We start from the raw sequence: 26463 nt of genomic DNA, 5'->3' as shown, positions 1-26463 counted from the left end.
GTTAACTTAACGCAGTACATGTTAATATTGTATAAATATATGATTTACTAATTAATATTATATACATTAATTATATTACTAAAATAATAAATTAAAACGGAAACATTTTATGTTACTTTGTAAATTGAAAAATATATTAATTTACTTTATAAATTGTAAGTAATATTAATACTACTACTACTACTATTAATAATAATAATAACAGCAATAATAATAATAATAATTATTATTATTATTAATATTATTGTTATTATTATTATTATTATTACAACATAATACAATCGCTTGAAACACCTTAATCAGATTTTAACATGAAATAACAATTATTATTTGCTTTTGCATTAAATGTCCCTTGTCGTTTTATGCCAGAAATTGTGCACAATAAGACCAGATATTTTTGTGCAAGAAACATTTGGCAAAATGTAATTATTTTATGGCCCAGGTCTCTTCTTCAATGTAAGTCCGTCGGGCTAAATGCCCCCTAGGTGAAAACTGTATTACTTATAAAGGTGAAAGTACATCTCTCAACAAAACACATGGTTTGAACGATCTTTTGTGTAGTTCAAACGATTCAGGACGAATTATGCCAGATTACATCACCACTAAATCAGAGCCTTCACCCTCTCCTCTCCTCTCCAAACACCAATGAATATAATTTTTTACTCAAAAAAAAAATCACATTGCATAAGTTAAATATGCCACAAATGCGGTTTACTATTGCTAATGCACAGACGTTTTAATCAGCGTGTAAATATGTGACTTAATGTCAACATGAAATCACCAAAAAACATAAATTGAGCACAAAATGTCTCTGAATTTCTTCACATTCCTGCTATGATGGAAACGCATCCACTAAACAGCATAGTCCAGAGCTGTGTGTGTGTGTGTGTGTGTGTGTGTTCATACTCATGTTAGTCATCCATCCAGCGAGAGCCTCTGCGTCACCTGAGTCTCGACACTTTAAGACGAAGGAAGCGGCCTTTTATTACTAAGTAAACATTTGCCAGAACTGCATCACAAAACATATGGGCTGACATTCATGAACTTTAAAAGCTATTTGTACTGTGCAGGTGTGAGGAAGCGGGGAAAACGGGAAGCGCAGTGAGACTTGTAACCGCGACTGTGATGCATTACTAACTAAACCCATCAGAGCTGACAGACTACGACAATCACTCGACACACTACACTTAACCCTTATATTCAGCTCAAATTCTGCGTATAGATTTGATGAAGGGATTATATTGAGCCTAACTGGACTTTTGATTCAACCTTAAAACACACACACACACACACACACACACAAAATGAAAAAAATAAAAAAATATGAATACTTCTCACAAACAAACAAACAAACGGTTTTTAAAATGAAAACTATTTTTTAAACATTCTCACAAATTTGTATTTATTTATATAAATTATTTATTTGTTAATTCATATTTATTTTTTTTATACTTATTTTAACATAAAAATGTAACATTTTAAATAAAAGAAGTGTGCTTTCACAAAGTAGACAATTTGAATTGCAAACATTTTTAAAGAAAATTTATATGAATTATTTAGTGTTTAAATATTAATATTATTCAATTGTAATATTTAATAGTTAATAGATTTAATTAATATTAATATTTTAAACATATTTTAAACATATTTAAAAACGTTATCATTATTACAAAATATTATTAATAATATTTAATAATAAGAATAACAATAATAAGAATAATAACACTAATAATAATTTAACAACAGGTTTGCATGTTAACAGTTCTCTAATGGTGATCATTAATCTTTTTTCTTTAAATAAAAATATTTGAATTAAAGAAACATTTATATAATAGGAATTAAAGTAACTAATCAAAAACAAACGTCATTATTTAGGTAACAATTAAAAGAGTTATGTGTTTATTAATATCATACAAAATATTCAAATATTAATATTAATTCATATTAAATGATTGATTTCCTTTAAAATCTGTTAAAGTTTTTTTTTATATATATTAAAATAATATTAAGTAATGTTAATATTCAAAAGTTAATATTTATGCAATATTAATATTGAATAATATTAATATTTCAATAATTTAACAATTGATTTGCATGTTATTGGTTAATGTTCACATTAAGACATTGTGACTATTAATTACTACGGGTTTGCTTCCCAGTGATATTACATGCACAAAATGCTCAAGATGGCGCCGAGTATGGCTGCTGTGGTGTGGAATGCTCCCGTACTTTTGTTGTTTTTGTTTGTTTGTTCTGTGTTTAGTCATTCTCCTACTGTCTGTTTTACCAGAGACGAACTACTGGACATAAGGCAACACACACCGGACAATTTTTTTCCGGTTTTTGATTATTCAGACGCTTTGTTGGATGTTTTGGTCGGAGGGGCAGCGGTCCTAGTCAAACGCGCGCTCAGACGGAAAAGAGGGAAGCGCGCCGGCGCGCTGGTTAAACTCCGCGAACGCGGCTTCCGAACTGCGCTCCCAAGCATTCATCTAGCGAATCTCCGATCCCTTCCTAACAAAATGGATGAACTACTTCTCCTCACCCACACAAATAAGGACTTTACAAACTCTGCTGCATTGTGCTTCACTGAAACCTGGCTGAGTGAAAACATCCCGGATAACATGCTTCATTTGCCGGGATATCAGCTGTTCAGATCAGACCGCATCACGGAGCTAACGGGGAAAACGAGAGGTGGTGGACTATGTTTCTACATAAATGAAGGTTGGTGTTCAGATGTAACAACTCTGAAGAAGATGTGTTCTCCTAATTTGGAGGCCTTCTTCATAAACTGTAAGCCGTTCTATTCACCCCGGGAGTTTTCCTCCTTCATTCTCGTGAATGTGTACGTGCCTCCGGACGCGTGCGTGAGCGCCGCGATGCAACAGCTGGCTGAACAAATATCTGAAACAGAGCAAAGGTACCCGGACTCTTTTTTAATCATTCTTGGAGATTTTAATAAAGCAAATCTCTCCCGCGAACTGCCAAAATACAGACAGCACGTTACATGTCCCACCAGAGACAGTAATATATTGGATCATTGTTACACAATAATTAAAGATGCATATCACTCTGTCCCACGGGCAGCTCTGGGGCTCTCTGATCACTGTTTGGTTCATCTCATACCGACCTATAGGCAAAAACTCAAATCTTCTAAGCCTGTATTAAGAACTGTTAAGAGATGGACTAATGAAGCAGAGCAAGATTTAAAAGCTTGTTTTGACCTCACTGATTGGACTGTTTTTGAAGCCGCTGCCACCGATCTGGATGAACTCGCAGAGACTGTAACATCATATATCAGTTTCTGTGAGGATATATGCATCCCCACCAGGACATTCTTATCATTCAATAATGATAAACCGTGGTTTACTGGGAAACTCAAACAACTTCGTCAGGCCAAAGAGGACGCTTACAGAAGTGGGGATAAAATCTTGTATAACCAGGCCAGGAACAGACTAACAAAGGAGATCAGAGTGGCTAAAAAGAACTACTCTGAGAAGTTGAAAAAAGAACTTTCAGCCAACGATCCGGCGTCGGTATGGACTGGTCTGAGGAACATCACCATGTACAAGACACCACCCCCACAGTCTGTGGAGAATCAACAACTGGCTGACGATCTCAATGTGTTTTACTGCAGATTTGAAAAGGCCAGACTGACACCCAACACCCGCTCTGATCTGCACTTCACTCATTCACCTTCCCCCCCTGCAACCCCCCTTACTCCCTCCCCCACCATTCTACCTGCGTTTAAAGTCTGTGTAGAGGATGTGAACCGGGTCTTCAGAAAACAGAAATCTAGGAAAGCTTCAGGACCAGACGGTATTTCACCTGCCTGTCTAAAAGTCTGTGCTGACCAATTGGCCCCCATCTTTACACAAATCTTCAACAGATCTCTGGAGCTGTGTGAAGTTCCCTGCTGCTTCAAACGTTCCACCATCATTCCCGTCCCCAAAAAGCCCAAAATCACTGGACTTAATGACTACAGACCTGTCGCACTCACGTCTGTGGTCATGAAGTCACTTGAGAGACTGGTCCTGGCCTACCTGAAGGACATCACTAGACCCTTGCTGGATCCTCTTCAGTTTGCCTATAGAGCAAACAGGTCTGTGGATGACGCTGTCAATATGGGACTGCATTACATCCTGCAATACCTCGACAAACCTGGGAATTATGCAAGGATCTTATTTGTGGACTTCAGCTCGGCCTTCAATACCATCATACCTGACCTTCTCTCAGACAAACTGAGACAGCTCTCTGTGCCCTCCTCCATCTGTCAGTGGATCACCAGCTTCCTGACAGACAGGCAGCAGCTAGTGAGGCTGGGCAAACTCACATCCAGGACTCTCACCATCAGCACTGGCGCCCCTCAGGGTTGCGTTCTCTCCCCACTGCTCTTCTCCCACTACACGAATGACTGCACATCAAAGGACCCCTCTGTCAAGCTCCTGAAGTTTGCGGACGACACTACAGTCATAGGCCTCATCAAGGACGGTGACGAGTCTGCTTACAGACAGGAGGTTAAGGAGCTGGCTGTCTGGTGCAGTCTTAACAACCTGGAGCTGAACACGCTCAAAACTGTGGAGATGATAGTGGACTTCAGGAGAAACCCCCCTGCTCTCCCCCCACTCACCATCATGAACAGCACTGTGACTTCAGTAGAGTCATTCAGATTCCTGGGCACCACCATCTCTCAGGACCTGAAGTGGGACAATCACATTGACTCTATTGCGAAAAAGGCCCAGCAGAGGCTGTATTTCCTCCGCCAGCTAAGGAAGTTCAACCTGCCTCAGATGCTGAAGAAACGGTTCTACTCTGCAATCATCGAGTCTGTCCTATGTTCTTCTATAACTGTTTGGTTTGGTTCAGCTACCAAAACAGACATCAGAAGACTACAACGGACAGTTAGGACTGCTGAGAGAATTATCGGTGCCCCTCTGCCCAGCCTCCAAGAACTTTACACCTCCAGAGTGAGGAAAAGGGCTAAGAAAGTCACTCTGGACCCCTCACACCCAGCTCACTCTCTCTTTGTATTGTTGCCCTCTGGCCGGCGCTACAGATCACTGAGCACCAGAACACAAGAACAGTTTTTTCCCCCAGGCCGTATCCCACCTGAACAACACATAACACACCCCGGTACTGTACATCTGTAAATAACTCATCAAACCTTCATCTGTACATAGGACACATGCACATTCACAGTTCTGTCTATGGTCATGTCTCTTTTCTGTATATTTTTATTTTTATTACTATTGTTATCCTTAATTATTGTATATTCTCTCATTAGTGTTCTTTATCACCTTAATTATATGTTGTCTGCACTATGTTTGTACTTTCTGTACTGGAAGCTCATGACACCAAGACAAATTCCTTGTGTGTGCAAACACACTTGGCAATAAAGCTCTTTCTGATTCTGATTCTGATTCTGATTCTATCAACACAGAAAATGCCTTGGTTAGAAGTTACATTTTAGCAAAGGCATAAATGTCATAAATGTAAATGCAAATACCCTCAGAGACTAGAAAGTGACATACCAAAATACTGTACATCAAGTAATCAAATTCACAAGCGTAAATGGGAAAATGCCACTGGTATTTCCGACAAATCAAAAACTGATGGGAATTAAAATCAACACAACGGTCATTTTACCTCAGCAGTTTGACATTTTCACAGGAAATAGAGTATTTTGAGAGTTTGCAGTGGATGCTGAGCAAGACGTGAAGCTGAAGGTGGAGTTCAGATGAGTTTGATTGGACTCACGACCTTTGACAGCCACAACAAAAGCCGCAGGACGCATTCCCCTGCTGTCTGTGGCACAACAGACCCCAATCCTGCAGCAGAACCCTCTTCTCCAGCGCTCGTCTGTTTGATTAGAAAGCGCTTCCCATGAAATGAGTGCTCAGCCTCAGGCGGAAAACCGCTTCATTTCCTCCTGCTTCACTCTCCACAGGCTTTGAGTCCATCTAAGAGACTGCAGCGCTTGTTTAAGAAAGTGTTTGTGAAGACAACCAGACATCGCAGGTATTGATTGAGTCACAGTGACTAGTCAAAACAAACATGCAACTAAATGTCTGGATTTCCTCTGCGCTGCAAAGCACAAAGATCTCTGACAAAACGAGGATGAGCGAGAAACTAGACCTGGACTTATATCAACCAATGCATTTACTTCCAACATCTGAGGTTAAAGCATTTACGAATTTATGTAAATATCTTTGAATTAAATATACATTCATGTAGGAATTATATAGTGTCAAAACGTTTTTTAATGATATCATTTTTTTTTTATTTACTCATATTAAATTAATAACAAGTAATATTAATATTTTAAAAAGTTGATATTTGCATGTCCACAGCTCTCTAATTTAGGTAAATGGTCATATATTACATGCAGGTAAACAATTAAAAAATGTTAAATAACTTTTGTAAAAAAACAAAACAAAAAAAACTGTATAAATATATATATATCAGATGATAAATGTAAAAAGCTTAAAGCAAACAAACAGACAACTAACTGAAATAAACAAAGACTAAATAAAATAAAATGACTAAAACGGAAATTTAACAAAAAATATTATAAAATATAAATTTACAATAAAAATGAAGGCAAATCTACTAAAAATGAACTCAATTATTAAATAATATATTAACAAAACAGTCATTAGTTAAATAATGACGAACAGACATTATTAAATAATGTGTTTGATTTAATTTAAAAGAGTGTAAAGTTTTTTTTTTATTATAAATTAATAAATAAATATAAATAAAAATGAAGTAATAATAATATTAAAAAGTTAAGTAACATTAAATTATTAAATTTATATTGCATGTTTTCAGCTCTCTAATGTTGGTCAATGGTCACATGACACACGGTTAAACAATTAAAACATTAAAAGTGTTTTATTTTGATTGATTTTATTTTAAAATGTGCTTGATCTCCTTAAAAAACGTAAAAAAAAAATACATTCATATTAAGAAAATATTGAAAATAATATTAAATATTATTAAAATTAAGTAGTATTTAAAAGTTAATATTTCAGTGATATTTATATTCAATAATATCAATATTTCAAAGAACACATTTGCATGTTTACGGTTCTCTAATGTAGGTTAATGGTCACAAAACAGTTTAAAGTTTTTTTAATTAATATTATAAAAATAAAAATATTAAATAGTATTAAATGAAATAATATTAATATAAAAGTTAATATTTCAATAATATTAATATTCAATAATTTCACATGTTTATGTTTCTCTAATGTTAGTTAAAGGGATAGTTTACCCAAGAATGAAAATGTGATGTTTATCTGCTTATTCCCAGAGCATCCAAGATGTAGGTGAATTTTTGTCCTCAGTAGAACACAAACACAGATTTTTAACTCAAACCATTTTAGTCTGTCAGTCATATAATGGCAGTTTGAGTTTGGGCATCCCTTCAATCTTCACAAAACATTTTAACATTCAAGTTTTTTTATTAATATTATAAAAAAATAATATATTAAATAGTATTACAATTTCAGAAACATTAATAAAAAAAGTTAAAAATGTCAGTAATATTAATATTTAATAATTTAACAACACACTTGCATTTGTTCATGGTAAAATAATTTTCATTTAATATTTTTATGATTTAATTAATTATTAGACCGCATGCATCGAAGAAGGAATTCCCCATCACAAAATAATTAGATTTTACCAAATAATAACAAACTTTTGCACAAAAAGACCAAAAGCAAAAAGGAACCATTCTGATGTCATGTTAAAATCTAATTGAGATGATGGTGCTTTCAATGTTTTTTGACACTAAATCTTTGAACGAGCCCTAATTATGCAAAATAAATCAGCGGTGTACAAGGTTCATGAAAAGCAGGAGAAACCCGATTCCTCTCATCTCATGTGTTGTCGTCTACATATGCTATCCGTCAATCCATCATCGCACTGGGGCGATGAGTTACGTCACTCTCGCTGTCGGCTTGTCGAACATCGTCTCGTCCTAAACTGCAGATATCTGAAGCACATTGTGCTGCAACAATAACGTAATGGCAAACAGATCCGTGGGCGATCATTACAGAAGTGAACGGCGTCTGCACATCAAAGCATTTGTGGATTTATGCTGCATGAACCTCCCTGTCCAAGAAGCTTTAATCTGGCAGCAATAAAACTAATATTAACATGAAATATGAGGGATTATGATGGTATTTATCAAACTCTTTCCAACATGGGAAAAAAACGACAGAATAGAAACAATAAAGGGCAGCGTTTGAAACATACGATCCACGACTCAAATAACAGTGTGCTTATGAAACGCAAACACTGACGAGTTCAGCCGGCCAAAAGCATCTCCTGAGATTGATCTTTGAAGAGAATGCCACTTTTCCGCTGACATTGTTAAATCATGGCGTGAACGGCACAGAAATAACAGCTACATTCAGAATGAAATACATTCCTATTACTAACTGAATGATATGCAGAAAATACTATATACAGACTACTATTCTTTCAAAAATAGCAAGCGAAACAACAGCATGTTACCTACAAAAATGTTGCCTTGACCACTAACTGAAATAAAAACTAAAACAATAAAAGTGAAATAAAAAAATAAAAGCTAAATATTAATACACAAATATGTATATTGAAAATAACAAAAGCAAATAAATTTACTAAAAAAATGAACTTCAATAAAAATATTGAGTAAACACACTATAATAACATAAAAATAACACTAAAATATCATTGGTTGCCACATGACTCTGCATATGAGTGGTATCCAGTTATTTAATTATGCTAATTTAGTAGTTATTATGAGTTAACTTTTAATAACCAAAATATTTTTAAGAATTGAAATAAAAAAAATTTATACTAATTAAATACTAGCAACTTTTATTTTAATTTTAAGGCTAAATATAAAAATATATACAAATATATAATACAATTGATAAAATCACAAGAATTTACAAAAAAAATAAAAACTACACCAAAAAAATGCAACATAAAATAAACTCAAAATATTAATTAATACTATAATAATATAAAAATAATACTAAAATATCACTGATTTGTCATATGATCCCATCACATTGCATATGAGTGACATCCAGTTATTTAATTAAAGGGGTCACTGGATGCCCATTTTCCAAGTTGATATGATTCTTTAGGGTCTTAATGAAAAGTCTATAACAGGGGTGTCCAAACTTTTCCTAAAGGGGGGCGGAGTCGACGATGTGGAAACAACTATATATATATATATATATGACAGTAGCTTGAGTTTTGTTGAGAACGTAAAAATCTGTAAATATCTTGTTTTGAAAGCTTTAATAATTATAACATAGAAAGGCTTTATGATATTTAGTCTATTAACACATTTACTTGGTATAAATAGAAAGCACAAAACAGCTTATATCAAATATGGCTGTAATTTGACCTATATTTCATAACTCCTTTACATCACATTCAATTGGCCTATACAGTCATGGCCAAAAATATCGGCACCCTTGGTAAATATGAATGAAAAATTAATCTGCATTGTTAATCCTTTTGATCTTTTATTTTTAAAAAATTCACAAAAATCTTTTTTTTTTTTTTTTTTTTTTTACCCGGCCTGTCAGTAACACAGATAACACATGACAGTACGTATGTGTAGCTATGCTATCATCATTCACAGCCTTTTTTTTTTTTTATATATTTTTTTTTATATATTTTTTTTTAATTTTATTTTTTTAATTAATTAATTAATTAAATTTTATATACCCTTTTATTTAACCATACTATGACCGACAAGACCAGGGGACAGAGAAAACAAGAGAGAGAAAGAAAAAAATAAATAAAATAATAATAATAATAATAATAAAAAAAAATAATAATAATGATAATAATAAAAATAATAATAATAATAATAATAAAAAAAAGGAATTAGAAAACAAAACAAACAAAAAAAAAAGTTGTGGATAAAGTCAACAGAGAAGGGGGAGAGAAAGAGAAAAAAAAGGAGAATGGGGGATAGAGAGAGAGAGGAAAAAAAAAAAAAAAAACAGACAATTTGCTTCGATACCTGCTGACAAAAAGAGAAAACAACAGAAGACACAACAGAAGACACAACATCAGAGAAACTGCAGCAACAACCAACATCTGTATGAATCACAATAAATTCTAAATGTTAAATGTTATTGAGCAACACGCATAACTAATATTACAAAATAAGTTTTGAAGCAACAGCAGATCAGAACAATGCGTGTCTGTGAGCACCCGTTTTTACACCAATGTGAATGCTTGAGTGTACACCTGTGTGTGTGAGCGCGCTTGTGTTCATAAGGTTCCTCCATGTAAATGTTTAATAGTGTGTGTGTGGGGAACAACAGCCCCATCCCGCAAGGCATGAAGCAGGCATGGAAGAGACCCAGGCCCCAAACATCCGGAGGCCCCCCAGGGCACGGGACCCCCAGGGGAACCACCGCAGGGACAACTGCGGCCCCCACCCAGAAAAGGGCAGAGGAGAGCCCGAAGGTGGGACATCCGACAGCCACAGTATAGACACCCCAGGGTGCCGTGGCGGCAAGCCCGCAGGCTCCGCCGGCAGCCGACCACACCAGGGCAGACCGAGCCCTGGGCCCGGAGATCCAAGGGCCCCCCACCCCCCAACCGGGGCCCAGCAAGGCCAGTAGGGCCAGGCCCCGCCAAGCGACCGCCGAGAGACCGCCGAGAATTCACAAAAATCTAACCTTTCATTGGATAATAAGAATTTAAAATGGGGGAAATATAATTACGAAATAAATGTTTTTCTCAAATACACGTTGGACACAATTATTGGCACCCTAGAATTTCTCATGAGTAAAATATCTCTGAAGTATATTCCCATTCATATTCACAATATTGAGCACTCCAGGGTGATTATGAACTTGAAATTATCCAGCCATGGCTTCCTGTTTCACAGAAATATAAATAGGAGGGAAAGCAAAGCCTAAATTCCCTTAATCATCCATCACAATGAGAAAAACCAAAGAATATATTTCTGATGTGCAGCAAAAGATAATTGAGCTTCACAAATTAATGAAGTGGCTTTAAGAAAAGAGCTAGAGCAGTGAAAATTCCCCTTTCCACTAGGGATGCAACGATACCATTTTTTCTGATCCGATCCGATCCAGAAAATTCTGAGTACTGACCAATTCCTATCCGATCCGATCCGATTCCAGCGCAGTTTTTTTTTTTTTATCAATGTAGAATTTCTATACTTCTGTGTCACTCTTTTGTGCGTAAAACACAATCTACTAGACAACTTAATTTTAATGAAAAATAACATGAAAAAATATATAGGGGCTGTTTACACCTGGTCACTTCATGCGTTTTGTAATATAAATCCGATCACTCAAACCACTTCAGGAGGTGGTCTGGGCCGCATTCCAGACGAAACTCGACGAGTGTAAATGCATCTGGTTGATGAAACCACATATGTACATTTTACTCCTCCTAAAATGTAAAAATAATAAACGCGTGTGACCGTACATAGGCTATAGGACATCATAGTCAGATATGACTGTGCTAATGCAACATGCATCGCTGCGGATGAGCTGAGTAGTATCTCTTCAGCAAACTGAAACACAAACTGCAAGTAAGATGCAGACGCTCAACACACAATCCACAAATCACAAACATTTACAATTGATTTACTGTAGTAACAGTAACTGTGGTATTGTGGGAGAAATATTGCATATTTATATCTTCTTATATTATTAATGTAGACATACCTATATGCTTGGCTGGTCATATATAATATAGGCTATTTAAGACAGCTGCGGGCTGCTTAAAATTCATGCAAGGGCTGCATTTGGCCCATGGGCCGTAGTTTGGACACCCCTGGTCTATAACATCCTTTGATTAAAATTTCTCAATGGTAGTGTAAAACAACCTGTCAAAAACAGCTCTGCTTTCAGCAAGCCATTTTAGTGCATGTTCCTTTAAATGCTAATGAGCTCTGCTGACCCCGCCCCTCTCTTCCGTGGAGTGATGAGCCGTTCTCATGAGACTGTTTACTTTAGCCACGAAACTTGCTAACTAGCACATTATTAAGAAAGGCGATTAGCAAAATTCATTAAAAAATCTTATACTCACTTCTTCTGGAGGTGAAGCTGAATCACGAATGATTTGCGCGAACATAAACACATTTAGGTAGATCGGGGGCGCAGTCCCTTCAAAAACAAACGTACTCCACTGCATCTTCAGTAGATCAGATGACGGAAGTAAATGACTACTGCTATGTTCATTATTACATCCAACAACAAAACACCTCAATCGCTTAGGAGCCATTCTTGTCTACATCTGCTCTGGCGGTGAAATAATGGCGGACTGATAACTAGGGGTGGGCGTATCGATCCTAATATCGATAGTATCGATAAGAACGTTGGTATTGGTATCGGATCGATACTAGCCTGATAAGATCGATACTTTAGGTACTTTTTTTCTCCTATACACGTAATAACATTGCTTAATACATACAACACAGTGTAGACATGTCTGGGTGCATATGCCGCTCTTTTCACATCTCTTATGCAAACATTGCTGCTCCTCCCCTGCTACGCTGTGTTTGGTTGTCATGCCTTCACGTGACTCAGCGGCTCCGAGCGCGAGCGGATACAGTGAGAGATGTAACGGAACTCCGAGCTACAAACGAAATGAAAAGGGGAGGAAGGAAATCCTTCACATAGTGCATATTATACCTGTATACCGAATTTGTCCTTTTTATACAATATCACTGTAAGGTGTGGACTGAGTTTAGCTTTTTAAAATGATTTCTTAATGCATTAAGACACTTTACATTTTCATTATAATGGTTTTCTATGGGAGTAAAGTGCTTAACATGTTGTTTAGCATGTTTGCATATATATTCTGGTCTCAGCTGCTTGCAACATATTATATTTTATTAACAAGCTGTATACCGAATTTAGTTTTTATTTATTTATTTGGTCTTTATCACTGTCTTCCTCCATTCATTAATTGCACCATATTAAATGTTTTTATATTGCAATTAGAGAAAATTAAAATCAGCGTGTTGCATTCATGTTCTGGGTTCATCTGCTTAACTGTACATGCATAGTAGGCCTATATATTTTTATAAACTATACCGAATTTGGCCTTTTCATATCACAGTTTTGTTTTATTGCGATAAAAAACAAATATTACAGTATGTATAAAACAAACAGAAAATACAGTACACGTACATAACATACTAAAATCCTTTCAATAATAAACGAGTTATGGTTTAATAGTTCTTTTTCATATCAATGTCTTCATTCAATAAGCCACTTACGTTAAACTTTTCTTTATAATGTTTTATAATGGGAGGAAAATACATAATGTGAAAACTTTGAGCGTTGCTTTCATATTCTGGGCACATCTGCTTACTTGTATATCTAGTTTGCAACATTAATAAGGTGTATACTGAGTTTTGTCTTTTAATATTACGTTCTTAATTTATTAAGCCACATTAATTATTTTTATAACTCTTTTCTTTGGGAGGAAAAGACTTAACATGAAACTGTTTATTGCTTTCATGTTCTGGGCTCCTCTGCCTGCAAAGTCCTTTTAGAAAGGCAAATAATATCCACGTAGCTTTAAGGTGAATATAATATTAGTCATATCAAAATTTAGTATTGTTAATTTTTTTTAATTGTTGTTGGTCATTTAAATTTATGTTTTTTTACATGACAAGTATCGGAATCGGAATCGGTATCGGCGATACTGGCCCTGTATTTACTTGGTATCGGATCGATACCAAAATTTGCAGTATCGCACACCCCTACTGATAACAGCTCACTCAGGGCTGGTCTAAGGTAAGACACCAGTCCAGTCTGTGCTGAAATGCTACTGTCAATCAAACAATCATGGGAGGGGCCTGTCTGTGTGATGTAACACTGACAGGCCTCTGAGATCAGCTCGATTTGAGAAAGGGGAAATTATTTAACGAAATTATAAAAAAAATAAAAAGATTTTTATCGTTTTGTTGTGTACACACACTGTCAACACGCATTTCAGTTCAAACAACTTGTAAAAGTGCATGTCGTATCTGATGACCCCTTTAAGCACAGTATCTATCAATCAACCAATCAAATATTTAATCGTGGAAATAAAGTAGGTTTAAGTACTAAAATTATGAAAACCTAAATAAAAAATAAAAGCTGGATATATAAAAATATAAATATTAATAATAAAAAGGACATAAAACGCAAAAATTAAAACAAAAACTTCCATAAAAATAAAAGTTGACTCAAAATATTGAAAAATACCATTATAGTATATAAATAATATTAAAATATCACTGGTTGTCCCATGACCTCATTACATTTAATATGAGTGGAATCCAGTTATTTAATATTGCAAATTAAATAATTGTACATTGGCATATTAAATGGTTTAAATGTAATATTGTTTGATTATAATATCAAAGTTATGGTCTGGAGTTTTCATATTCCAATCAATTAATGAATCAAAATAGAGATGTTAAACACTTTCCAGATCATTCATCAAGTTGAGCGCATTGCATTATGAGATATCCAGCAGTGTACTCTGACTTATACTGCACTGTAAACAAATCTATTATGTTGTTCAAAATCCACACACTGTGCACAGCATGCCCAGTATGCATCCTGCAGAGACAGTAAGAGTAGCATGTTAGCGGTGTGTTGTGATCAGGCGCTCACCTTTGGGTCTCTGGATGCAGGTGTGCTGGTTGTCGGACAGGAGAAATCCATCGCGGCACCGACACTCGTAACTCCCCATCATGTTAACACAGACCTGCTGGCATCCGCCGTTTCCTTCCGCGCACTCGTCAACGTCTGACGGAGACACAGATAAACAGATGAGTAAAAACATAGCCATATTATTAGAATTGTGGGATTACATGTATGCCTATTAAAATGTACATATCTATACAATACCGCTACCATTCAAAGTTTAGGGTTGTAAGATTTGGTTCTGAAAGAAGTCTCTAATGTATGGAAGCTTGTTTCCACCATGGGATAAAAAAGGTACAGTGACTGCAACTTTTAATCTAACAAATTCATCTCGCAATGCTGACTTTATATCTCGCAATTTAGACTTAAAGTCTTGCAATTCTGACTTTACATCTAACAATTCTGACTTTATATTATAATTTAGACTTTACATCTTAAATCTCGCAATTCTGACTTTACATCTGACAATTCTGACTTTATATATCGTAATTTAGACTTAACGTCTTGCAATTCTGACTTTACGTCTCACAATTCTGACTTTACATCTCACAATTCTGACTTTACATCTCACAATTCTGACTTTACGTCTCGCAATTCTGACATTACGTCTCACAATTCTGACTTTACATCTCGCAATTCTGACTTTACATCTCACAATTCAGACTTTACAACTCACAATTCGGACTTTACATCTCGCAATTCGGACTTTTCATCTCACAATTCTGACTTTACGTCTCGCAATTCTGACTTTACGTCTCGCAATTCTGACTTTACATCTCACAATTCTGACTTTACGTCTCACAATTCTGACTTTACGTCTCGGAATTCTGACTTTACATCTCACAATTCTGACTTTACGTCTCGCAATTCTGACTTTACGTCTCACAATTCTGACTTTACGTCTCACAATTCTGACTTTACGTCTCGCAATTCTGACTTTACATCTCGCAATTCTGACTTTACATCTCACAATTCGGACTTTACATCTCACAATTCTGACTTTACATCTCGCAATTCGGACTTTACATCTCACAATTCTGACTTTACATCTCGCAATTCTGACTTTACATCTCGCAATTCTGACTTTACGTCTCACAATTCAAGGTAAATGTTAAGTCTGACAACAAATTTAATATAAATTTTGTTTAAAAATGTCACTGTAATTGCACACATTTCTGATGCACTCCATCATGCACACACATGGTTAAGTCTTTTGAGTTTAACCGTGACTTGATTGAGGATAAAACACAAAATAGAAAAAAGCACATTTATCATTATTTGTTCATTATATATACATGAGAATACCGCAGTGCATATCATGGGTGGTGTATCACATTTTTTTTGCTATGGTCTGAATGTTTTTTCTACCCTAGAAACTTCAAAAGAACAGTATTTATTTGGAATAAAATTTATTTGTAACATAATGTCTTTACTGTCACTTTTGATCAAAGTCATGTATCCTTGGTGTTTAAAAGTATTAATTTCTTACAAAAAAACCTGAAGTATACTGTATAACTAATATTTAAGTTATAACAATACAAAACATTTATTGAAACAAAACTGCAAAAATGTCTTGTTCAGAAATCATCACAACTACAAATTTGATTGTGCTGTTACTCATTTCGCATGCAAAGGGAGCAGCCAATCATAAGACAGTTCATTTGCATATAGAAGGTAGAGTGAAAAATAGTCACTTTTATGCACAAAACCTTAATAAAATGCGAATAACCTCATGAATCTGAACATCCCGCTCCCGCTGTTTGTTTTCTTCCTCAGTCTAAACAGTCCACAGCTACATTCTGGCAGCTCTGATGTCCTTTTGTGATGTTGATATGTGACTCTCCTCAGAAACAGGCATTAGATCATTAATCAGTACATCCTAGTGATTTCACGCAGTCTCGCATTCTGCCAGTTTGTGTTTTGTCTGTATATGTTCTGGCTTACAATTACTGCGGACCTGCTTGTGTGAACTTGCATCAGTTCAGTTAGTGTTGATGTTGTTGGCACCTCTGCTTTGCAATGAAACGGCTTAGTAAATATACTCAATAATGTCTTAAAACGTACACTTGCAGGGAGCTTAGCATGAGGGTTAGGAGACAGAATCATTAGCTCAAAATAAAAAAAAAAGTAGAAGTCAATGCAAAGTCTCACCGTGATAGAAAAACAAAGCTGCTTGTGTTGAAAGACTCATCGTCTTTTGGGATTTATGGATCGTTACACAAACTGATCATTCAACGGCTGATTAAAAGCCAATACATTTCACCCTGTAGTATGCTGTTAAATTACATAAGGGCCCTTTCCTGAACTCAGACTGATCCTAAATCAACATGACGTTTGAATTATTTGATTATAGTCAGAGATTAGTCTGTATTTGATTGATGCAGATTTTAAGCCTATTTTAAAACTGTACTGTGGTTACTATGATATCACCAAAATATTAGTTACTACTGTAAAATCATAATACACAAATCCTAGATTTTCTTTAAATAATGTCAGACTCTGCTGAATCCTCATGTCATTTTGTTTTATTTTTCGATGACAGTGGTGGTTAATTATAGGTTATATTAGTCTTATTGTGGCAACAGTATCTGTATATAGTGTTTTGTGAAACTATACTGTAACTTATATATTATATAACATATATATACTATATATATATATATATATATATATATATATATATATATATATATATATATATATATATATATATATATGTATATGTATACACATACACATATATACACACACAGATATGGTACATCTAAAAAAATTAGAATAACATGAAAAAGTTCATTTTTTTCTTGTAACTTATTTCAAAAAGTGAAACTTTCATATATTTTAGATTCATTACATATAAAGTAAAAATTTCTAAAGTTTTTTGTTTTAATTTTGATGATTAGAGCAATGAAAGTCAAAAATCAGTATCTCAAAATATTAGAATATTTACATTTGCTGACTCATTTCTGCAATGATCCAGAAGACGAACATTGACGCCCTCCACAAAGAGTGTAAGTCACAGAGGGTCATTACTGAAAGGTGTGGCTGTTTACAGAGTGCTGTATCAAAGCATATTAAATGCAAAGTTGACTGGAAGGAAGAATTTGGGTAGGAAAATGTGCACAAGCAACAGGGATAACTGCAAGCTTGAGAATACTGTCAAGCAAAGCTGATTCAAACACTTGGGAGAGCTTCACGAGGAGTGGACTGAAGCTGGAGTCAGTGCATCAAGAGTCTCCACGCTCAGACGTCTTCAGGAAAAGGGCTACCAAGCCACTTCTGAACCAGAGACAACGTCAGAAGCGTCTTACCTGGGCTGTGGAGAAAAAGAACTGGACTGTTGCTCAGTGGTCCAAAGTCCTCTTTTCAGATGAAAGTAAATTTTGCATTTCATTTGGAAATCAAGGTCCCAGAGTCTGGAGGAAGAGTGGAGAGGCACGGAATCCATGTTGCTTGAAGTCCAGTGTGAAGTTTCCACAGTCAGTGATGATTTGGGCTGCCATGTCATCTGCTGGTGTTGGTCCACTGTGTTTTCTGAAGTCCACAGTCAACGCAGCCATCTACCAGGAAATATTAGAGCACTTCATGCTTCTTTCTGCTGACAAGCTTTATGGAGATGCTGATTTCATTTTCCAGCAGGACTTGGCACCTTCCCGCACTGCCAAAGGTACCAAAAGCTGGTTCAATGACTATGGTGTTACTGTGTTTGATTGGCCAGTAAACTCGCTTGTCAAGAGGAAGATGAGATGCACACACACTGTCTAACGCGTGATGAGAGACTTTAGTATCGCTGACAGCAGGTGTTGAGTCAAGTTTAACCCACTTACCACTAAAACTCTGTCCTATGAGGGCACAAGCCGTCAAACTGACAAGCGTGTGAGTGTTTGTTCTCATTCGAGACGTGTCTGTGTGTCGTCTGCCTCTCTGAGAATGAGACTGCAACCTGATCTCTCTCTCAGATATGTCTCATCAGAGTCAGGCTGCTGTATACACAAGCTCACACTTAATAAACCCTCATGCGAAACAAATTTTCTGTCTATTTGTCCAATCCACTGAGGCCACGGGATAGAGTTTCCAATCTAGGCCATTTTCAGTCGAGCCGAGGGGGGAATATAACCATTTCCCAGCACTCGTGTTCACTCTCTCTCTCTCTTTCTCTCGCTCTCTCACGCACACACACACACACACACACAAAGATACACATTATGAAAATATAGAAATATGCACTTATATATATATATAAATATAATGTATATATTTTTATTAAAAATACATTTTTATATTATTTATTATTATAATTTACATTGAAGCATTCAGGTTTTAAAGTGAAAATAAGAATTTAATTGCAATTAAATATGCAAATATTATGCAGTTTTAATTTGATGAATAATTCGGAATTTGTTTCCCATTGTTTACCCCCAAAATAAATTTAAATGAACAAATAAACTCTAAAATATTTAATAAATATGAATAATACTGAATCAATACTAAATAAATAATGACTAATAAAAATAAATAAATAATTGATTGCATAAAATTACATTTAGTCTGTTAGCTAAAACATAAAATAAGCTATTAAAATACATGAAAAGAGGAACAATTGCAATTCAACATCCCATTATCAATTTTTTAATTCTTAACGTAAACAAACCCTGAGTGGGAGATTTTCAAAAATCTAATCATTATTTAAAAAAAAAAAAAAAAAGTACAGAAGGTTAAAATGATGTACGAAAAGCTTGAATAGAGGCTGTTTGAGTTGAAGAAAAACAGGAGGAACATCAATACAAGCGCTGCAATCAGCCGGCTGTTTCTCAGTTTCTGTAAATCAATGTTAAACGCTCCATACAGACACAACCTGTGCACTGATCAAATTAAATAAACAGACAAAATCAACACTGTCTTCGTTCATCAGCATTCCCCATAATATCACTCTGTTACCGACAGAAAACAAGACAAATACTCAAATCAAGTACATACAATAGTTTATTGAATAATAATTAAAAATGTGAGCAAAAAGCAAGTTCAAATGCCATTTACAGTCTGAGCTCTAAAGGAAAGCAAAATAAGATCTAAACCCTCACGAATAAAGCGAAATCCACACAAAAGTGTCTTTTCTGCATAGATTACAAGATTTTTGACTTTCCTTCGCACTGAAAACACCATGGAAACAAAGCGACCTGTTATTTTTAGCCTTCAAACCATGAACACACTAACCTTGGAGCAAAAGTTACTTAGTATCCTAAAGAAACCTCAGGAAGAGGAGAGAGATGGGAGTCGGTGGGAGTGCAGAAGTGGGTTGTTTATTTTAACCACAGTTCATCTGTGTAAAGCGTTCATTTGTGAAGAACAGAACACAGAGCTACAAAAGAGTTAGTGAAGGGTGTATGAGAGATAACAGACAGGCTGGGATATCAAAAGAGCAGATATAGACGGTACAGCGGTACAGCTCATCCATACAGCTGCGTAAATCATCCACGGCTAAACATGAGACTCACGCTAAATGGGTTGGAACAGAACGGACGTGTGTGTGACGAGATGAAGCAAGAGCAATTCAGAGCAATCGGAGTATGAAATACATATATTTTCAATATTAATTACTGGAAAAGCATGCTATCATATACACAACATATAGGGTACTGTCAGGGAAAAAATGACTATATATGTAAAACACTAAAATACCGTATTGCAAATTTCACTTTATAATATTATATTTCATCATTTGTATTAGAATATTACATTCATAGAAATATTTCTTTTCAGTATATATTTTCAATACTAACTAGCAAAAAAGCATGCTATCATATACAGAAAAGAGTATTGTCAGAAAGAAACAAATATAAAATATGAATTTTTTTTATATAATATAATATAATACAATTTATAATAATATATTTAATAGTTTACAATACATCTTTTTTGCACATAATTTAAGTTATGTACACACGCGCACACACACACACACACACACACACACAGAGAGAGAGACTGTTAATTATAAGTTATAGTAATTTATACTATTTAATAAGTATAAGCTATATATATATATATATACAGTATATAGCATTTGAATAAAATACCTCACATTCCATTACTTTATCATTTTAAGTAATATTTAAAATATATATATTTAAAGGTACTTTTAGCTCATTTGAAGTTCATTTACGTATGTAATTAAATGTAACATTCATTGAACAGTAATTTCAATGAGCCTTAATGATCTAAATTATCCCAAATTTTCCTTTAGCATATTTAATATGTGTCCCAAATATGAATTTAATATTCATATTTATTTGTATAAAGAAATAGAAAAACTTAAATCTGAAAATGTGGTGACACTGTTTATTGAAAAAGTTCGGAGAAAGTTATCCGAACAGTATAAAACAAATCATGCCAATTTATTCCCCAAAAAATAATAAAAAAGAAATTCTAAACTATATTATACCATTTTAAATGTTCACATTTTTGTGACAAAACATAAATAGCAGTGTTCTGCACCGTGCAGTGCAAGTAAAACCCACATAACCCACTGAAACACTCAGAGAAAAGCCACCGATCACAGCAAAGCAGCAATTTCACATCTTCATAAGGCCGATTGTTCGACGCGCCGGACATCTGTTTTGAGTTAAAGCACCGAGGTCAGTATGAGACTGTAACCCGATGTAAATCTCCCACACACACATTCCCCTCAGATTGACTCAACTGACCTGGAACGGCTGGGCATACGAGCCACCGAATGTCAAAACGTGAGCTCACGTGGTCTGAAAATACAATGAATACCACAGAACCGTGTGCTCAGCAATCACAGCACAAATCTGACGGATTTATCTCCCTCTTCTATCGGTTAACCATGCAAACCGCTTGGTTTTGACTTGGGGGATAGAGTGACGCGTTCTGGGCCTCAGTCGCGGTCGGTGCGGAGTTTGATTAGACACGCCTGAGTATCAACCATTATAAGTTGGGTTCCAGCAATAATGTTTGTTTGTCTTGAGTGGGATGAAGTCCTGAGAGGACGCAGATCATCATACACACTTTAGTTGTTTGTCCCAAACGTAAAGCAGTGATGACTTACCCAGGCAGTTGTGTCCGTCGTGGGCCAAGCGAAAGCCGTCGTAGCACGTGCATCTGTAGTTTCCCGGGATGTTGATGCACTCGTGAACGCATCCTCCGTTATATTCACTGGCACACTCATCGATATCTGCAAGAACACATCACATTAAAATTTAAAGAGCTGATATGATGGAGAATTGTTGCTCTTTAGAAGCCAAAAGGTTTGGGGTCTTCATACTTTTATTCAGGAAGGCTGCATTAAATTGATCAAAAGTGACAGTAAGGCATTTATAATGTTACAAAAGATTTATATTTTAAATAAATGCTGTTCTTTTGAACTTTCTATTCATCAAAGAATCCTGAAAAGTCAAATGTATCGCAGTTTCCAAAAAAATATGAAGCAGCACAACTCTTTTCAACTTTGATAATAATCAGAAATGTGTCTTGAGCTGCAAATAAGCATCTTAGAGTGATTTCTGAAGGATCATGTGACACTGAATACTGGAGTAATGATGATGAAAACTCAGATTTGATCACAGCAATAAATCACATTTTACAATACATTCACAGAGATTACAGTTATTTTAAATTGTAATAATATTTCACAATTTAACTGATTTCACTGAATTTTTAACCAAATAAATTCAGCTTTGGTGAGCATAAGAGACTCTTTCAAAAACATTAACAAAATCTAATCAAATACAAACTTTTGAATGCTGGTGTGTATACATTTAAATATTAAATGTGCACAAATATATATATTTTTATTAATATTTACTACAATTTTTTTTTTAAATAATTTTAAATCATACACACACACACACACACAATTTTATATTACTGAACATTTTAAGTATATTTAGCACAATTTTAGCTTATTTGCAGTCTGCTTAGATTGTCCTGCAGTGTGACAAATGTCTAAATCTATGCATAGATATACACAGACAGATAGATATGCACTTTTGCATATCAACAACTAATAAGTATTCAAAACCTTTTGCAAGGACTTGAGGAGTTTAGCCAATCACAACAGAGGTCATTTAAATAATCTTAAAGGTACAGTACCAAAACAGACTGTTTATTTCTGAGGTCCTTGAAAATCCTTTTAAGCTGATGAAACCTTGACTAACTTTTTAAGTTGATTTCAAAAAGGGTAGAATATCACCCATTTAAAATGCATCTGCTCAAACATCTTTAATTTGTTCCTAATGAATTTATTTAGCTCAATACGAGCTTCTGTGTGCCGGTATCTGCAGTGATTATAGTGAATTATGCCTCATGTTTGGATGGCGAGAGCAGCTGAATAAACATCTCCGAGCCAGAGAGAGAAGTGGATGTCTGTGGAGGGGGATGCAGGCCATCCCCTCTCATTTGATGCCCAATTGAGCACTAATTACCCAGACTCCTCTGCTCTGCTTTGTAGTTGTCTGGGCTCAGTGAGTATGGAGAGAGTCGCTCACTGTCTTTAGTACAGCGCTTTATTTGTCTTTATTCCTGAATGCTTTTTATCCCACCTCCAACACAGTACAAAGTCTTTGCACTTTTGCTTTTTATTTCGGTTCTGTGCCAGCTTCACTCCGTCGAATTACAAGCTATTTTACCTCGGCTAATGCATCTCCATATGAGGCCGAGCGATCTATGGCACAGGCAATTTTGAGAAGTGGAGCAAAAAAGCGCTTTGCACTATTCATTATGGCCGTATTGTTTACAGGTCATTCGTTTCAGGCTGAGGAGATTGAAGATGTGGAATACATTTTCATTCTGCATCCAAGAGACATAATAAATAGCCTATTAAGACTCGGATGATGGACTTTACTGTGGACATATTGATTGCAAGATGCAAAATGAACATGAAAACATCTAGAACTGTCTGCATGGATGGACTTTGCTGAAAACACCAACAATTGATCAAGGCTGGTTTAGGGTTGATATAACTTAGACAGCAGCATCCATCAGTGATATACTCCATATAAAATGAAGTTTATTATTTTGTAATCATTTTTTTTTATATATATATAAAATGCTTTATTTGCACTTTTAATATGCAAACTTAATTTGTCACAGCACATGACAATTTAAACAAACTGCAAACCAGCTAAAAGCATGTAATGATGACTTTACAATATTTTATTAAAATATTATAAAATAGTATATATATCTTGTATAATATTTTTTTCAGGGTTTTTTTATTGACTGACAAAATGCAATATTTATACACTGAATATGTGTGTAATATTCATTTGTCAAAGGACAATTAAAATGTAATCCAAATAAGCTAAAAGCATGACAATCAAGTATTCTATTAAAATAAGATATAATATCATATTTGTTTTATTTGTTTATATTTTTAATTTATACTATTATTTTTTTACATTTTATTAAGAGAAAAAAATGAATATTTGTACAGTAGTATGATAAATTAATGTACATTTATTTAATTTAAGCAAACTGCAAATAAACAAAAGCAAGTGATTGTGACCTTATTTTATAATATTATAAAATAGTATATATCTTGCATAATATTTTTATGTTTTTATAATTCTAAAACAAAATGGAATATTTGTATAATGAATATGAATATGTATGAACAAATTCACACCGCAGAACAACTTTAACGAAATGCAAATAAGATAAAAGCAGGAAACGTTAAGCAAAATTATTCCATTAAAATATTAATATTATAAAATAGCATATATAGGATATCTTGTATAATATTTTCATGCTTTTTTGATCGAGAGACAAAATGCAATTATTTGAATAATGAACATGTGAAGAATTCATTAATCACACCACATGACTATTTAACCGAACTGCAAATGAGCTAAAAGCAAAAATGCATTTTGTATGTAATTACATTATTATTATATTTACATACAAGTATACACAACCAGTCAAATGTTGTTAACATATTTGACAGCATTTATGTTCCTCGTGATCTTAAAAACCTTTTGATCTAAAGCTTTGAGTAAATGCATGAAATTAGTTTTGAAGATCTATAAACTGTACATAAATATAAATATCAAAAGAAATATCTATCTTAACCAGCAGGGGTTTTATGCCTTTAAGATGCGTGACCAGCCAAACAGCCGAGCGCTGCTTTCTCAAGGCTCAGGCCTGTTATTTACCCCATACCCACGTTATTTGTAGCAAATAGGTATCAAGGTTATACTCGAAGGTTATACTACGAAGGTTATTCTGGTTATACTCTGTATAATTGTGTATGTGACAAATAAAACTCTTGAATCTTGAATCTTGAATCAAGAGTTTTGCAATAGCTTTCTGAGGATTAGGAACCAGTTCTGCTGCTTGTCTTTTTGCACGTGGTGAAGTATATTTGAACAGTGATGCTCATATCTCTCCAGCGCACATTTGTGTTTCCACACCATATCAAGGGCTTTACGCCACTGATCCCGGTTCAGTCAGGAGTGCCATTTTAACACAACGCAAACATTCCAAAACTCATTCACTTTCCAATGTTTTGCCTGGGCTTACGATGTTTGTATCCAGAAAGAATCACATTGGCTAAGTGGATCCAAAAGCAGCATACACCTCTCCAAATACAATTGAGCTGCAAAAACTTCCCCTAAAGGCAAACGGCCACAAGAAAACAAGACATGACCACATCTTTGTGCAGTATAGTTAGTGTAGCATATGTGTGCTGAGAACCACTGACACTGATGAATTAACTGTCCTAAAGAAACATGATAGCAAATAATATTTGGTTCCTTTCTATATATAATATATGTATACTTATACACAGAGATGGACAGTAATTGATTACATGTAATCTGGATTATGTAATCAGATTTCAAAAATTAATTAATTAAGTACTTAAAATACTGTAATCAGACAACAGTTGTCACGATTCGCTGTCAGGAACAACAAGCAGGAGCACGAATAAACGTCAAATGTCTTTCAATAAAGGAACATATGGAGTAATCCATAATTTAGGCTGGAGTTGATACACATACATCATGAGTAGACCCGACAAACACTAACAGAACAGACTGGGGCTTTTAAACACAAGATAATTGGAAAAACACAGGTGCAGGGAATAACTAATTAGACTGGGGAGAAACTGGGTCACGGAACACATGGGGAGCAAAAACACAACAAAAACAGTCCAGGGGCGTGACATTACTCCCCCCCTCCCTGAAGGCGCGTCCCACGCCGTAACAACTTCTCTGGGGGGAGCGGGCAGACAGAGACCAGGGCGACGATGAAGAAGCTCAGCAGGACTCAGGTCACAGCCATGATGACGGCCCACGGTGGAGCCGACGGAGGGAGGAGCCATAGAGGAGGAATGGCCACAGACTCCAGGGGGCTGACCAATGGCGGTGGAGCAGGTGGAGGAGGAGCCCGAGGCGGAGACGGAGAGCCAACAAGCCAGGGGGATGCTGAGGATCCGGAGGGCCAGGGTGCAGCCGGGGGCTCTGGCAACCACACCATATTGGAGGTGGAGGTGAGGGATACTCCGACCACAGTGATGCTGGAGGATGGCAGTCCCACGGAGCTCACACTGTATTGATGGTGGGCTGAGGGCGAGCAGAGGGGCAGATAGACGACAGCGGAGGAGGAGGCAGGAGCATGTGGGAGGGCGGGCATTTGTGAGCCTCTGGGCTTTCAGGGTTAAACTCTAGATTGGGAGCCCCCTCTGGGCTGGACATGGGAGCAGGGGTGACAAAGGGAGTAGAGGAAGGAG

General features: G+C 35.5%; 1 protein-coding gene across 2 annotated transcripts in view; it reads right to left on the bottom strand.

Moving 5' to 3' along the window:
* The window catches only part of LOC306860182 (signal peptide, CUB and EGF-like domain-containing protein 3), a 128069-nt gene that overhangs the window by 52246 nt on the left and 49360 nt on the right, over window positions 1-26463 (bottom strand). For both annotated transcript variants that reach the window (XM_079401750.1, XM_079401749.1), the window contains exons 3-4: window positions 21784-21909; window positions 14682-14816 (exon numbers count right to left, since the gene is read on the bottom strand). In XM_079401750.1, the coding sequence (XP_079257876.1) occupies window positions 14682-14816; window positions 21784-21909 (261 nt within the window). The remainder of the gene's footprint in view (window positions 1-14681; window positions 14817-21783; window positions 21910-26463) is intronic.

The sequence above is a fragment of the Barbus barbus genome, assembly GCF_936440315.1.
Source record: "Barbus barbus genome assembly, chromosome: 41".
NCBI classification, from domain to species: Eukaryota; Metazoa; Chordata; class Actinopteri; order Cypriniformes; family Cyprinidae; genus Barbus; species Barbus barbus.
This window is presented reverse-complemented; position numbering and strand designations above follow the sequence as displayed.